The sequence below is a fragment of the Colletes gigas genome, unplaced genomic scaffold, assembly GCF_013123115.1.
Source record: "Colletes gigas isolate AHSC1104 unplaced genomic scaffold, ASM1312311v1 Colletes_gigas_Sc00004, whole genome shotgun sequence".
In the NCBI taxonomy this organism is placed as follows: Eukaryota; Metazoa; Arthropoda; class Insecta; order Hymenoptera; family Colletidae; genus Colletes; species Colletes gigas.
In genome coordinates, this window is record NW_025106633.1 from 7,821,643 (window position 1) to 7,838,762 (window position 17,120).

The window sequence follows — 17,120 nt, forward strand, 5'->3', positions numbered from 1 at the left end:
GGCCCCATAACCTGCATTTAGAATGACTGTTAGTGTCTGGGTATATTTATGTTAGGGGTTGCGGTATTTCTTGAGTTCGGGCTCGAGGGAAAACTTTCAAAAAACTCGTTTTCATGCATCATGCGATGAGAGTATGATAGTGGGGGTTGTTAGTTTAGGATGGGTCTGGGTGTTTTTATTCGCACACTGGAATGTAGCGAGAAGCGTATACCACTAGACGGTCGGTCGAGCGCTTGCGAGAGAGTTGAGAGCGCAGCCCCCTGGCGACGAGCGCGAGATGTGTCGCCACATATTACACAAAAACCACGAAGTATCTCCTTCGATCGTTACATTACAAACTTTATACACAATCAAAACGTTACCAGGGATCAGAATATTTTTATTTCCTCGAAGTTTTCAAATTCATCGATGTTTTTCTCCGTTTCATCACGATGGACGTATTTATTACTCCGCGAGGTTGCACGACGAAAACACCGTCCCGTCGACGAGCCGTAATCAAATATCCATAATTTATTAATAAACAAGGGTACCGTGACGAAAGTTTTCTAATGTCCTGCAGTTTCCCAACGCCGGGGCGAAACTCTGGTAATTATGCGGTAGTTGAATTTCGTTACAGCGAAGTAATGCGACCGACTTGGGAGTAATTTTGCCCGGACGCGTATAACACGCTCTTGTACAAATTAATACTGGCGCTGAGAGTGGTCATCGCGCGGCAACAACGGCTCCAGCAAAATTATTCGCTGCTTCTTGACTTCTATTTTTTTTTTTTATACCGAGAATTACCTGGAATTTTTTTTTTATTAAATAACCACGGGTTCACGAAATTATATTCCCCGTAGTGTATTTGAAAAAATATTTTAAATTTGTGTGTTGAATTTGATCGATGCAATGGCACGAATACATATTCTAATTAAAAGAAAAATCGTATTGTAAGGTAATCGTCAACATGAAAGGTATCAATAAATATACCAGTAATATCAGTAAATCTAGTGTTAACAATCGTGGGACTTTGAAGACTTTGGGATTCGAAATTAATTTTCCCCGCCATTTTTTTGATGGAAACTGGGAACTCCGGTTACCAACCACGGAACAGCCGAATTATTATACCGCAGCGTGGATTCTCGCGGTCGCACGGCGTGTCCCGAAACGATCGCGCTTTCACAAACATCGAGACCCCGGGAGTGGTCCCGCAATGGGAAATGGAGGACACAGGGAAATCTTGCGGCAGGTATCCAACGCAGGCGGCGCAATGTACAGGTACATGCAGATCGGATTGATATATACCGTGAATCTCCCACGCAGACTCTGCACGCATGGACGAGCCGTGGATACGCGCCGGTGCGCGTCGCTCTGTAAACCGTGCGCCACGAGAGACGACCATAGACAAACACACGCACACACCGTACCATAGGCGTAGGCTCTGCACGCCATTGTGCCAGCCAGCCTGTAATTTACTAACTACGCATCCATTGTCCGTCGCCACTCTCTGTGTGCTGCGACACCTTAGCCTTACCTCTCCGTTGACCTACGAGAGTCTCTCGCTCGGTCTCCCGCTGCTTTTCAAATCGCCCGTTCTCTTTGACTCTCTCTCTCTCGTTGCTCCTTCACCGTTGCATTTTAACCCTGAAACACTTACGACCACCGAAACGCACCGCGACGAATAATTGGAGAACCTCTTTGGACAATTGGAATATAGTTTGGGTCAGGTAGCTTCTTTTTTTTTTTAAATATTTTTTATCCATCAAATTTAATCGTTATTTTTATACACAGCCGCGAGCAAAGATTATATATATCCTCCATTCTGTATCGTTTCCAACGTCGACCCTCTTTCACATCTTCCACTATTTATCTTCTCCCGCGATTCGTTTCCCCTTATCTTCCTTCCTGGGTACGACTTCCGTTCTTTTATTTAGCGCAATATTCTGTCGCGCTAGAGAATTCTCTTTCCGCCCTCTGTTTTCGCGTTTCCAAGTTCCGTTCTCTCGTCCCTTTGAGTTACGCCGTTTATTTCTCTTCCGTCGGGAGACTCTCTAGAGGGGGCGCTGCTGCGCTCGTCGTCTCCGCCTTTTTATTATTTTCTCTCTCTCTCCTCGCGTGGCGCGTTCTTACCAGTCATTTTTATATTTTCCACCCTGGTATTTTCGACGCTCGAAAGCGATACGGATAATGCATCGTCGCGTTATGGTTGGTATTAGACCGTGGGCCGCGTCGGTGGCATCGTCCGGAAGACCGTGATCGCGTTAAGGAACACGACAATGGCGCGACTTCCGCTTTAGAAACGACGCGGATCCCGGGATGGTTTCGCGTATTTTAAGAGTCTCGGGTTCCGGGACTCGGATTATGGGACACACACAATTTTGAAACCTTTTTACCAACTCTTATCATCCATTATATTGCTTTTGGATCCAGTGGTATTTTCCTTTCTCTGCAATGGTAGTAGTTTCTTGTTTTATTCGTCGTGTTATACTCTCCACTCGTATTTGTACACTGTAAAAGAAACTCTTTTTGTTACTTTCGGAATTACATTTATTTTTCCTTTCCATTTATTTATTAATATTAACACAGGTAAATAATTCCCAATTACGTACAAAACCGATAGAGAGAGGGGTATAATATAAACATATATTATATATACATATATAATACCGAGAATAAATCGTGGTGTGGTGTGTATTTTTTTCCTCGAGCGGTCACCCATCATCTCCTGGTGCACGCGGCCCCATGATGCTGCACTTCGGTGATCGGACGACAGCCAGCGGGTCCAACGTTCCACGACCGTTTTCTATTTAATTTATTCAAATACAAACCCTTAAACGGATCGCGTAGGAAGCGTGTGCTCGTCTGCTTGATTCAAAGAAGTAATTTGCTACGGTGAAATCAGTCTGAGGAGGGGGGAAGACTTTTTCAACGAGCGGGCATAAATTCTTCCGGCCTCCGCGTCCCGGAGGATTCGTTTTGGTGGCCCCCGACCGAGCCTCGGGGATATTTAATGTTCGGAAACGGGCACTTAGCGACAATTGTGTTTAATTGCCGGGAAAATGTTGGCTCCCTTTCCCTACGTCTCCCCGCGCGTTTATCGAGGCCAGGTTCGTGTCAAAAGGTTAGGTAATTCCGTGTGGTCCAAGATGGCGACGATTCCTTAACTTTTCCACGGCGATAGTTATGTGGAAAATTTGTATTTTGGTCATATTTTTTTTTTTACCGTAGGTCGTGACATTGTTCCGAAAGCATGCATGTTGCACCAGGCGACATAACCTAGAAACGAACGCCCACGAGAGCGTCTGTGTCGTGCATGCTCGCGATCAGCCTCGAGCGATTCATCGAGTAATGAATATTCCGTTTCTGCGTGGGGTTACGTCCGACAGCATTCCGTTTATCCGCAGTCCAGCGCCAAAGAGCTTTCGCCTCGATGTACGATCTTCCGAATATATCGTCCAAACGTCCACCTTTCCGTTCGACAACTTTTATTCGCGAATAAAAGTTTTAGAATTCGTCCTGGACCTTCCCACTTTGACGCCATTTTGAATATCAAAATGTCGGAGATGCGGGTAAAAGATTCTCGACTAGCTTTTCAAAGCAAATTTAATCCTCTAAATTTGGCTGAGAGAATAATTATCAAAATTAAATAGTAAATTCTTTCCATTAAACGAGTAAAATTTATTCGGTGAAATTTTATAGTTTCTTTTTCTTGACATGCAATAGGATTTATTCTAGGTTAGGACCTCTCACTCTGGCGCTTATTTCGTATAAAAGTACGAGATCTGGAAATAATTGTAAAAAGTAAACAGTGAATGACTGAGTCTGTAACGTTAGTAGACGTTCCCCATAAAGAGAACGAGTAAAATTTCTTGAATGAAACTTTACAGAGTTTCTTATTCTTGTCTTATAATAGAAAGTTAATGGTTCGGGGAAGATTGCAACTACGAAGTATTTTATAGGGAATATCCGAGTCGTTGTAGCGTCTTCTATTTGTCCTCTGGATTGAGCACCCTTTCCGGTTATCTTTTACTAGGTCTATTGGAAAGTTTCCTCGTTCCTTGTTTATGATGTCGTAACGCGAACAAATAACGGAGAAGTAAGGAGAATACGGTGGATGAGTACTTATTTCCCCGACTTAAATGGAGGAATTTGAGTAGCGATTACTCAGCGTTGTCGAGCTTCGTCGTACTTCGATATAAGCTAGATCATTCCCTATCCAGGGCCCTGGTCCTCGAACACAATTACTACCAATACTCTACGATAGAGAACTCTTGGGTTCGTCACACTGTAAGAATATGCAGAACTAGAGACTAGCACGATGGTTAATACACGCATACGTTTATTCTTTATAACCTTTTACACTCTAGCATAACCGCGTGGCCGTTGTACGGCGAACTAACTGCAGAGATGCCACTCTCGGGTGCACCGGGGACACCTCATTCCACTTGCTTACTCTATGCCAGATGGCGCGCACGTGAGCCCGTAGAGTTTCGGACAGTCGACAAAGACGAACTGACGCGTGCTGTCTTTCTCGATTCTCCGAATTTGCAGCGCCTCCTAGCGATACCCAACAAGAACAATTTTCCTCTCAACGAGTGCAGACACTTTCTAATCTATAAATATAATTTATATTATGGGTCTCCTTACTCTGAGATCCTTCTTAGACCCAGGATCAACACTCGGAACAATATAAGACTATTTGCAGATGGGTTAGGACAATGCCCTGCGATTAGAAAGCTTGGCTATGGTGGCCAGGAATGGCCGGGTCGCGGAAAGTAGTCACCAACCGGTGGCCGATGACTTTACGTGGAAATGTAATGATAATGCGTATGATGCGAGAGTGCTTCCTGTAATTATGTTACTCGCGTTTACGGTGCAACGCGTAGGCGTCCGTCGGCTGAATAATGTAAATAAAATGTATTATACGGCCGCGTGTATTCCCGGATCGAATAATGCGAGTTTATATTCCACGTACAGTCGCATCCTGCTCGGCGCAAGGTGGAACGTACGTATATGTCCCACTGGCCAATAAAGCCCGATACGACGTACGGACCCGCGGCGCGGCTCGCGGAATACGAATCGTTCGTGCAGCTGCGACATTAAATTTCAGTGTTTATTGTGCCGACGTCCAACGGAATACGGGATACACGCGCGTTACAGCGTCGCATCGCGCTTCGTCGCGCTCGGATATCAACGATGCTGGCCAGAGTCCACGGGGGGATGGGGTACTTCGTTCAATGGCCGAGATAACTTTAACGCTGAAAGGACCCGACCGAGTCCAAATGATTTGCAACTTCGTTAATCTTCCTCTATCTACGCCGTGAGTCAAACGCTACGGGACCATGATAATATATTTTGTTTCGGGTGACTCGTAAGTGAAAGTTAACCTTGCAATTTTTGGTTCGTTATTGCACGGCACTGGGAGGATTGTACACTTGTTCCAGACAGTTAGAAACAATTATAGTCAACGAGTTACAATTATCTGACGGACATGTTTAGGAACGTATCGAGAGGACGTATATATACGTCGTCTGTAACTGTACTTTTCAATGACGTATATATACGTCGTCTGTAAGTGTACTTTTCGATGACGTATATATACGTCGCCTGTAACTATGTACTTTGTGGTGACGTATATATACGTCGTCTGTAACTGTGTATTTTTTGGTGACGTATATATACGTCGTCTGTAACTGATTTCTTTTCGATAACGTATATATACGTCGTCTGTAACTGAGTTCTTTTCGCTGACGTATATATACGTCGACTGTAACTGAGTTCTTTTCGATGACGTTCTGTCGTACATAAATGGTGAAATAGCGTAGCTGCGGAGCACACTGTTAAACAAGCGATAAAGCAGCGGAATGGCCAAGGAATATAGTTACGATGCTGGACACGGAAACGACTTTGCTTGGCCAATAACTTCTGCACCAACTATTTTCGCTTCAAGTTTCGACGCTAACGTTCGAGCGGATCCGACGCACGCGACCGTTCCGCTTATCTAAAGTTTGATTGTCATAATCGTAGTCGCGTGGATTATGGTTGACTCTAAGTTTCACGTTTCAGTGGTTTCAGCGAGGATCTTCCGCGTCGCTTAAGACAGAGCGCGCGAAAAGTCGATTACGAGTAATTAGCGTTAATAAGTATCGTCGCTGGTATTCGTTCGTTTCTTCCCATTTCGTTCTAATCTACTCCTCTAAATTGGCTTGTTTTTAAGAACGCACGATCCTCTTAAAAGATAAAGACCCGTGAGGCGTGAGGTTTCTTTCGTGGAATCGACGGCTTATTTCTCGGAAATTGATGTTTGCTTCCCGTTATTTCCGTCCACTTTATCCGCCGGCGGACGATTTTTGGAGGGGACTACGACGAATCGAATAAACCGACAAAATTTCTTTTAAATCAAATCCCTTTGGAACGCAGAAAAATGAAATAAAAATACGTAGTCATTAACGACTTCATTGGTTGGATGTTTCTTTTATCCCGTGGTCCCTTTACGCCGTGGGCAATTCTGTCCTTTCTAATCGTTTCCCCTATGGCGCATTATTCCCCTCCATTCGCCAGCAACCCTGGCAATTGCTTATCTTTGCATCTCCCTGTCCTCGCGTCTCGCTTTTTATCTGTCCCTCTTATTCCAAGACGTTCTCCTCTTCCGTATAGAAGAAGTGATTACAGGGGACTTCTGTGTAGTGTTCTGGAAGGGTGTCATAAATCGCAGACAGCTTCCACCTACCCCACTTTTAACCACTTCCTCTGTCGCGTCCCCGTCCTCTCGCCGCGGTTATTTACATGCCAAGCTTCTTTCCTTTCTCCCTTTCAGTTTTTTCCCCCCTCCGTTTCTATAGATATTCGATTCAAAGAGACGTGGTTTTTGTTGCGAAATATATACACGATCCGAGAAAATCTATCGTTAGTAGTACTTGTGCTCGACGACATATTGGATTTGACAAAATGTCATCTTGTCAAAACAAAATAAACATTGAAAAATATATTTTCTTGTCCGTAAATTTGACTTTAACTATCGTAATATATTCGAGAAAAATTTAATATACGGGCAATATTGTATTTAACTGTCTACTTTTGGATGACGTATATATACGTCTTTTATAAATTACTCTATTTTAACGAACCGTATATATATATAGAATTTTTAGACAAAGTCTCGAACAGATTTGGTGTCCTGTATATCGTTTGTTTAAATTAATTTTCCGCGATGGAGGTTCAGGATCGTAGAAACACGTTGCTGATGAGATACGACGTTCCAGCGGACGTAATACGTTTCGAACCGAAGTCTTCGTGTTTACGTATTCCTTGGACTAACTTCCCTCTGTCAGGGAACTTTTTTCATAAAATTTGTACAACTTTCGTTCTGGAAGCTCGACTCAACAATGAAACTAGTTTGCGAGGCGGCGGCGCAAGATAGAAATAAACGCAAGAAAATGGAAACGCAAAATGCATCGCCGGGGCGCCCGCGAGCCGTCACACCTGCTCTGCTTGGAAATTTATAAATTAGACCGACGACGGAATTTCACGCGTCGCCGTAAATATTGCGAAACGCGAGGAAATTGTTTCGATTCGTATTATTTCGTTATACGCTGGCGGGAAAAATATTCTTCGAAAAAACAAACGAGGTAAACCCGTTACAAAAATGGAAACACGAAATCCGACAAAAAATAAAAAAATAAATGACCGTATAGTGTGGTAGACGTATATATACGTCAGTGATGAGCGTATATATACGACCAGTATAGCTGATTCAAAGCGTTATAAATAATTCTTGCAACCCCAATAAAGGAAATATTCATACCAAACATTCGTTTCAATATTTAAATAGGGAACAGGATGGGCCAAAAGCAGAAGTAAAAAGATATTTCTTGGGTAATTGTGGAGCCCGTTGGGAGGACGAAAATAATGTCCGAGTGTCCGAGAATACCAAACAAATAAAATAAGAAATTTAACAGGGACTGTCTGGGATTCCCGGAATTCCCGTTAAATCGATTTCATCCTCCCAAACGAAAGATTCCATCTTGAAACGTTTAATCGGATTCTCGCCGCGAGCATACGTACGATTCCGTGCATGGCGGCAGATGCAGGTAGCCGGCGTTAATTCTGTTTGAAGTAAATTCAGCCACCCCCGGCGGGCATAGCCAAGCGTCGATTACGCGGCGAAGAAAGAAACAGCGCTCGCCGCTTCTTAGCGCGCCGATGACGCAATCGGAAGCCCTCTAATTGCAACCGTGTAATCGGTGACGCTTCGTTATTTCGCGCTTTGGCCTTCAACGCCCGGAATTGGACGACCGTTTCTTCCGACGTTCGTCGTCGCTGAATTGCGAAACGAAGAATGGATTTCTGCGGCGTCCATAAAACGTGAAAACTATTCGTTGAATTTTCATTTTAATTTAATTGGACAAACGTTCTAAAGCAATAATATTCCCACGTTTGTTTAACCAAACACAAAGCTATTATTCTACGGCGCATTACGGATCATTCTATTCTATGGTTTTTGTAGATAACGACTGCATTACAGGACGTATATATACGTCGTATGTAAATACTTGCTTTTAAACATGTATGCATGCGTCTGTCGCAGGTTGCTTTCACATGACGTATCTACACGTTTTTTGTACATGGTTTTCACCCGACGTATATATACGTCGTTCGTAAATAATTCCTTTTGGACGTCTATATACGTTTTCCATGAATATTTGTTTCGAGACACGTATGTACACGACGTTTGTACGTTGTTGTCACACGACGTATATATACGTCATACGTAAATAATTGCTTTCAGACGTCTATATACGCTTTCCATGAATATTTGTTTCGAGACACGTATGTATACGTGTTTTGTACATTACTTTCGCGCGACGTATACATACGTCTTTTGCGTAAAAATACTGATTTAACATATGCATCAAGCAACGCGCGACGAACTAACCTCCAGAAGAATATTTGAAAATTTTTGAACCAAGCATGAAGTCTGATCGAATTGTAGCGCGTTATACGAGTACATGGAAAATCCATTCGAAGGGAATGGAAAACCATCCGCCTCGTGCAAAGAATCTGATAAATCGACTTCTGTCGCGATGCATATTCGGTTTGTCGGGTCACGGACGCTGGTAAAAAGAACGCGACACGAATCAATAACGACGATCGCGATCGATTCTCTTAATTGTCGATCGCGTGATCCGCCACCTTAATTACTGTGCAGCCTCTCGATCGCTCCGGATGCACGGTACGGTCGTGTCTTCTTCAATTGAATCTAGTTGGACCCAGGTCTCCGATGACGCTGGCCACACTTCGACCGGATCTCCAGCCTCGTCGCTGGACAACATTCTCTGTTCGCTCTTACGTAATTGTTGACAGGAGCCGGGGGATCGATATCATCGACATTTGATCAAATCGTACTACAAGAACTGCAAGAATATACGCTGTTGGTAGTTTTAAAAATAAATAAACGTAGCCTGAATGGCATCATTTATTCCCGTGACGTATATATACGTTCTCTGAAACAGTTCCGTAAAGCGTATATTGACTCTATAATGCTATAAAGATTTGCTGAGATTGACCAACGAACTTGTTTAACCTCTTTCCGACCAACCCAGTCCGTGTGATTTACTACCTATTTTTGTTCACGGACCTGCAGGGGGGAGGGGGGACGAAAGTTTTCGAGAAAGCTCGTTACGCGATCGGGAAGAGAAAGTTGTAAAATTCATATTTCCGTGGTCGTTATACGCCGACGAGTGTTTCACCGAGGGGTTCAAATTATTCAAATTTCATGTCAGACTTTGCGAATTACCCGAAGCTTCATCGTAATCCGCGAGCTTAGCAAACCGCGGTTTGCCAGTAATTCCGCAATTTTTCAGCAGTTTTGCGCCTATAAACCGAGCGCGGAGGGCACCCGCGGAAATCTGTCCGTCGAATTAATTCCCCGTAGGAAGAAAAAGGCCAAGCCAATTGCGCGACTTGGCGAACGACCGCAACGGGCGGTTAAACGTCGTATTCGCCAGTAATACGGATTTCCTACCGGTATAATTTCCCATAAACGCATTAAGAAATACTTGGGCGGGGGATTTGCGACGAATGGATTACCTGTATCTGTGTTTTAGAGCTCGCGTAATGGACGAAGGGGTCGAAAATTGAGGGATTAAGTGTTGAGGAGACGGGGGTGAGATTGAAGGTCCTCCGCGTCGTTAATCCCGTCAGTCATAACCTCCCAGCTATCGCGACCGTTATTTGATAACAACTTTTACGGCAGTTTGAAATTTTGTCCCGACGACAAGCGTTCGCTAAAAGTGAAAGATCACGTTTGCTAGCCCAGCACTCACGCCGCAATCCGGGAGACAGAAACCCAACCACTAAAAGATCTCATCAGACTCCGTCGTCTTTACGAGAACGCCTCTTGCGAGCGACTACTTTCAAAAGGGACGTACAGGTCTTCCGTGAACGACTGCTTTCAGAGACGTACGGTATACGTTCCTCTTAAACGACTGCTTTCAACACTGGAACTACCGAACCGGTCAAAACGACCCATTTCTAATTTCTAATAAAAACTGTAAAAAATTCACTCGACTGGATTTTTCCAGAAAAGACCTTGAAAATGACAGCAATCGGAAGATTTTTTTATATTCCTATATTTGCTTCCTTCAACAGTACAACTTTTCTCTCTAATATTTTTTTCTATCTGTAAGTCGAACGGAGATAATTAAGTGTTCTGTTTCACGTGAATCACCCGGTATAATGAACAAACACTTTTTCCCATTGCACTGTACATTTCTTAAAGAATCCATCGGGTTTAATCTCTTTATTACGAATGAACACGTTGTAATTGTTGGTGGTTGAGAAAAATAATTGAAAATTTGTATTCAGAACCTGGAGGAACGGGAACGGAAGCACGCCGTGCACAAGGAACAACTGTCCCGCGAGCAGAGGTTCCTCAGGCGACGGCTGGAGCAGCTGACGAGTCAGTCGGGCCTGAATGGGCTCCACGGGTTGCACGGTTTGAGCTCGAGCGCGCCGACCGGTTCCTCCTGCGGCCCTGGGGCAGCAGCCGCCGCCGCGGCGCTCCTCTCCAAACGTCGAAGCGTCTCCGAGTGTTCGCTCGGCACGGCCTCTTCCACCAGCTCCACGGCCAGCTCCAGGAACTCCGACAGGTCTGCAGGCAGTCCATCCGTCTCGGAGTCCGGTGAGTACGCCGTCGATTCTCCCCCTCTGCTTGTTCCCCGATCATGGTCAGATTATGGAAGCGTTTGTCCGCTCGAGGCACCGATTTCTATACGCTGGATACGCCGCGGGGGCTTCTAAGCCCAAAGAGAAGCTCCGCGACCATGCAGAAACTCTCATCTTTGAGAATTAGAGACCCTATAATCGGAGTCTGCTGGACGATGCCACAGGCAGGTCCGCCATTTTGTATTCAAGTACGCGGGAAGAGCGACAGTGGCCCCCTCTCGATTCACGTCACCCATATACGGGTGACAGGATTTTCCATTCTAAAACTAGAGAAATCAATTGTCGAGTTTAGACGTGGAGGGAAATAAATTTGGATAGGAAGTACCGAAACGAATTTTAGGTTATGCAGTTTACAATTGAAAATTGTACGGTTTTCGTCTGGCTATGAACGTGTTAAAACCTTTTGTATTATCGAGTTATGGTTATGGTTTGGAACAGTCGGTGAAAAGTTCCTATATTTCGATCTCATATATATTGATTTATCTATCGATTATTTATCGTTCGAGTGACAATTTGCCCATTTCTGTCGTCCCTTTTGAGAATAAATCAGAGCTGATTTTCCCTTCCGAGCAGTACTTGAGTTCTCATGCAGGTGGCGCGTGTAATTTATTCTCAAATATGGCGGCCTGTGCATCGTCGCAGAGGTTACGGTGCGTAAGAAAGAGGTTAGAATTTGGAAGAAGCTATAAATATATACGGAATGTCTTGCTTTAAACGTTGCTATAACTTGCCAATTAATGTGGCGGAATAGCTGCTCGGTAGCCTTGAGCGACCAATACCTTCTGCCCTGTAGCAGTTTTAAGCAGCAATTGTTTCAGCGGATAGTATAATAGATGCAGTGGTCTCAAAGGCCTCGGTCGGTCAATTACTGACCCACGTTATAGACCGAGACTGTTCTGGACAGCCCTGTCTGTCCCGGTCTAACCAACAATTTCCGAATCCCCAGATCGGTGCAGTTTGATTCTAAGATTCTAGGTTAGATCGTCCAGCTATTACAAAATACATTCAACGCGATACGTTTTCCACGATACAGTTCAAAATCAATTAAGTTTGAGGTTAGAAAACAGTAAAGAGGAAGCTCTCGTTACTTAAAGCACTATACGCTTCTGAAATTCTTTAAATTATGTTACCGTCGGTTCCTAGCAAGTGACCACTTCACATTTTCTCGAGTTAACACCGTCCAAATTACCAATTACGGTTCGAGCTTGATATTTCATTGCGTACACGACAAAGTTCGCGAGTTTCGGTTGGAAGAAACACCGTGGAGCGGAATTGAATCGAAGAGGCAGGGAAAGAAACGTAACGCGAGAAGACGAAAAGTGGTTCCATTAATCGACGTTACGAGCTGGGTAAACAAGCAGCGTTAAGAGTCGCCGGCTCCGTGGATCGCGTGGAAAGGAGCGATTTAGAAACGTTAATCTTGCATCTGGTGACCCGTTGCGATCACGGGAAAGCAGCCATTGCGCCACGGCATTCTCCTACGATCATATTTATCGATCGCCGCGCCAACGACGGCGATGGCGGCGACCGCGGCGCGGTCATGTGAACGCCGCGTAAACTTCTCCGTGACACGGCATGCACTTTGGTCGTTGCACCGACGGGAACGATTTTAGGCGCGGTGTTCTAATACGAGATTTCTCAGGCGATGAGGCGGGCAAGGTTGGCTGAGTCAACTTGTTAGAACAGGACCCTCTACAGAAATACGACGGTGGAGTAAAATTGGAGCGGATCCGCGAATTATGAGTCAACTGTTGCTGCCCGACGCGGCCTTACCGACTGTCCCGATCCGTTCATCGAAACGGTCTTTCGTGTTCGCGCCAACGAAACAACCGCGCGTCACATTTGAGGTTATGTCGAGTAAATATAACCAGATTTCGGGTTGAGCGTGCTTATATTTGGGGCTAATTCTATTTGTATTTGACGTCCAGCATAATTACGTTTGAGGTTAAATACAGTCGCCGCGGTGAATATGGTTGTGTTTGAGGTTAAGTGTCGTTGTACTTGAATTTAAGCACACGTTTGAAGTTAACTGCATTTATATTTACGGGCAATTGTACTTGAGGTTAGGATACAGTTATATCTTGCCGGAAACAGAATGAGTGTTTCGCATTTTCTTTTCTAGTCTGTTCGATCGATCGGTGAAGCTCGAGATAAAATAATTTCGAATAATTGATATTTTGTTCGCCAACCTCGTACAAAATACACACGTACCCGACTACGTAACGAGATTTCGCACGAACATCCGTGGATCAATGTCCACGTAATCGAAGCGTATTAAAATTTAAATTAACCGTCGAAGTTACGTCCCAGTTCCGCGTTGAATAATGTTTACAGAAGCGACAGGATTCCAGTAGTTATTATACTGTAACTTTCTTTCTAATTACTCCGGGAACTTCTCCTCCGCTTCATTTAAATATTCTCTGTTTACAAATGCGGTGGTAATCAGTGATCGCATATCTGAGAAGCTCGTGCAAAATTCCACGGGACACAACCTATTTCGCGGAGGAAGTTGAATCCTTGCATATCAATATTTAATTTAACTTTATAATTAGCCAGACTCTGTGTTCGTTTAAGAACACCTGAATCGATGGCTCTACGGCAACCAGAGTCCCCGAGATTCCCGTCGAACCGTGGTTTATCGTCGCAGCGAAACAAAGGAATAAACTTACTGGTCGAGTCGACAGTATTTCAGAAACGTTTCTCTTATTGAGAAACATTTTTTAATTCAATTTTACCAAGACAGCATTGTTGCTGTATTAACCCCTTTACAGTGACGAATATATACGTCTTAGGGAAACAGTCATCCATATAGCAATTTCGTATACACAGGGTGTTCGACAACCGTAGGAAAAATTTTAATGGGGGATTCTAGAGGCCAAAATAAGACGAAAATCAAGAATACCAATTTGTTGATGGAGGCTTCGTTAAAAAATTATTAACGTTCAAAGTTAAAGTGTGCAGCGTGCACGGTGGCCGTCTCACAGCCGGAACTTAAAATGTTAATAACTTTTTAACAAAGCCTCCATCAACAAATTGGTATTCTTGATTTTCGTCTTATTTTGGCCTCCAGAATCCGCCATTAAAATTTTTCCCTGGGGTGGTCGTGCAAAGTGATATTTCAGGTTGCGACAAGTTTATAAACGGTGCAAGAAAAGTATAAAATACTGTTCCGATTTAGCCACCGTGGTTTCGGGCTCGCGAACCGTTGCTGGCGGAAGCTCGTTTCCTGGAGGACCTGTTTGACGAAATCTCGAGCGGACATTTTTACGACTCCTCAGCAGAATCGTTGCGTATTACCGCGAATTTCCTCTTGTCGACGGCGGGTTGGGGGGGGGAACCGTCTGAGTCAGCCCGTTAGCAAACTTCCGGGCTCGTTCTCTGTCGCTTATGAAGTTCTGCTACGTAAGACGACGGGGGGTCCCAACGAAGTTCGAGCGGCGCGGGGCCGACCGATAAAAACTTGTCTCCGCGACGACGTGTTCCAGCGACTATCGACGAACTACCCGGGACCCTGGACGCCCTATCGCGTTGATCCGGACGGTGATTCGCTAACACGAAGTTCGCGAGCCGCTAACGCGAGATTTTTCTGCGTCCGGCCAACCCACGATCTCGAAAAGTTATCCGGGAGCAGACGCCTTACAGCTAACGAGGCATTTACATTTTTGAAAGTCGTATACTTTCGTTCTTCGAAGTAGACCGTATACCGTATATCCGTCTTCCAAAGTAGATGCTTGTATATGAGACCGTATATATTCATTTTCGAAACTAGATATCATCCCCGTACACAGAAATTTACATTTCTTTTTATCAGAGGATATTTTTCCCCGTCGGGCAAAGAAACGAAAGTTCTATAAATTTCGAGAGACGTCGCGGACACCCGATTCCCCTTTTTCGCATAAATGCGTGCAATCGAGGTTGCCGGGCGAGGGAAGCGCAGTCCGAAGGTCGTGCCTAAGTTACGATAGCATATTTCAAACGTCGATTCGACGCGAAACGGTCGCTAGGCGGTCGGGGGGAAGTCCGGGGGGGAGGAGGAACGATGACCAAGCCCCAGAGCCACCGCGTAAGAAAAGGAGCGCGGAAAGTTTAAACGGTCCTCTCGAAGCGCTCGGGCGACTTATCGTCCCGGTTCGATCTTCATTGGTTTTTGCCGTGCTCCGTTACATTCGCGGCGCTCAGATTGAAATCAGCGCAAAATTCGATAGGAGGTTATAGGGTATCTTTCTCTCTCGAAAGGCGCCTCGTAAAAACTCCGCGACCCCGATAGGATGCATTTTATATTCCTCCCTTAAGGGACGCGTTATCCGAGACTCGTCCCGCGACGCGAACGCGTACGAGGTTATATCATTTTTGCCTACTCTTTCGCGTCTTGGGGCGCGCGCCCTCTAGATGGAAGAATGGCAAACGAGACAGCAGGAAATAAGGAAAGGAAAGGAGAAAGGAGCCTTTTTTGGTCGCCTGCTACTGGGCATATCACTCCAGAAGCGTTATATATAGAAACGAAAGGGTTGCTCGAGCGCTTGCGAGATAGACAAGATCGTGGCCCTCTAGCGGCGAATACAGGAGGTATCGCCACAACATTCAATGGACAGTCGAGTAGCGTATATGTAGGAACTGACGGGTCGGTGGAGCGCTTGCGAGAGAGTTGAGAGCGTGGCCCTCTGGTGGTGAATACAAGAGGTATCGCCACGACATTCAATGGACAGTTGAGTAGCGTATATGTAGGAACTGAAGAGTCGCCAGTCTTATCGTCCGCGCCGCTAGAGGCTCTGCATCCCGATCGGTGCAGATTTCACGACCAGCACGATGTAATTGAGATTTTTACGAGAGATTCCAGACTCGTGGGACTGTGTGCCCGGTTAAAGGGTTAAGGACGCGTCGTCAAAATGCATTCGCCGTCGCATGATATATCACGGGAGGAGGAAAGGTACGGGGTTAAAGAAAAAGGAGGTCGACTGGGGGTTAAGGGGTGCGGGGCGGGGGAAGGAGCAGGGCGAACGTTAAAATTGATGATCCCACGGGAATATCCCCGACGAAGCACTTATCATAAGTCACGCGTGCCGCGCCGGCGATTTTTCGAATTCCTTCGGAAATTTCCCCCGGATTCCTCTTCTTTCCGCTTCCTTGCCGCGATCGGACATCGGGTCGTATCGCTAATCCGTGATCCCCCGGACCTCGGGAATTTCTTGCACGGCGCAACCGCCATTATACGGACCTCCCGTAATCCGAGTTTTCAACCCTCGTATTGTACGAACAGAACTCATGAAATATCCACCTTCTAATTAACCCTCGAACTTTGAACTCCATCGCGAGTCTTCTAATTGTATTTCCGTGTTACCGGTGTTCGAAAATTCTTTATTTATTATTATTGTTAATATAAAAAATTTTTACACATCGCGGCGTCGATTACGTTTCCAAAGCATCCCTGAAGCCATCAGTTTTCAGAGCCGACCTCGGGCCGCTCGTTTCGTCGGGTTTAATAATCTACAGGGTCACTGGTAAATTATCCAAAAGTCGAGTGGCATCGCGGGGAATTCAACGAGGAAACTAACAACGCCTGCCCGTATTATCCTGTCCTGTTTGACCCGTTGTCTTGTCCTTCGAATCTGGCAGACAGAGTAGAATCGGATTTGGAGCATGTAATCGCGAAACAAGTGTCTTCCGACCGGGTTTCCGTTGCATGTGCATCGACGGACCAAGTTTTGTCGCGGTCGCTAACTCGAACGTGAATTCAGAAGTTAATCGACGCACCCGACATACCTTTCTCCAGAAACTATTACCCCGTTAAGTGACTGAATTTTTCCCCCGACGTCGTTACATCTACATTGGTCACTCTTGGTGTCTTTTATTGACCTAAATAAATGTCTAAATAAAATAAAATTGCAGTAACACTTTTAACCTCTAAAATTAAAAAT

The 17,120-nt window shown here is 45.0% G+C and overlaps 1 protein-coding gene across 3 annotated transcripts in view; it reads left to right on the forward strand.

Moving 5' to 3' along the window:
* LOC122405272 (max dimerization protein 1-like) overlaps positions 1 to 17,120 on the forward strand; it is a 185,590-nt gene that overhangs the window by 106,532 nt on the left and 61,938 nt on the right. For all 3 annotated transcript variants that reach the window (XM_043409875.1, XM_043409876.1, XM_043409877.1), the window contains exon 6: positions 10,846 to 11,161. In XM_043409875.1, the coding sequence (XP_043265810.1) occupies positions 10,846 to 11,161 (316 nt within the window). The remainder of the gene's footprint in view (positions 1 to 10,845; positions 11,162 to 17,120) is intronic.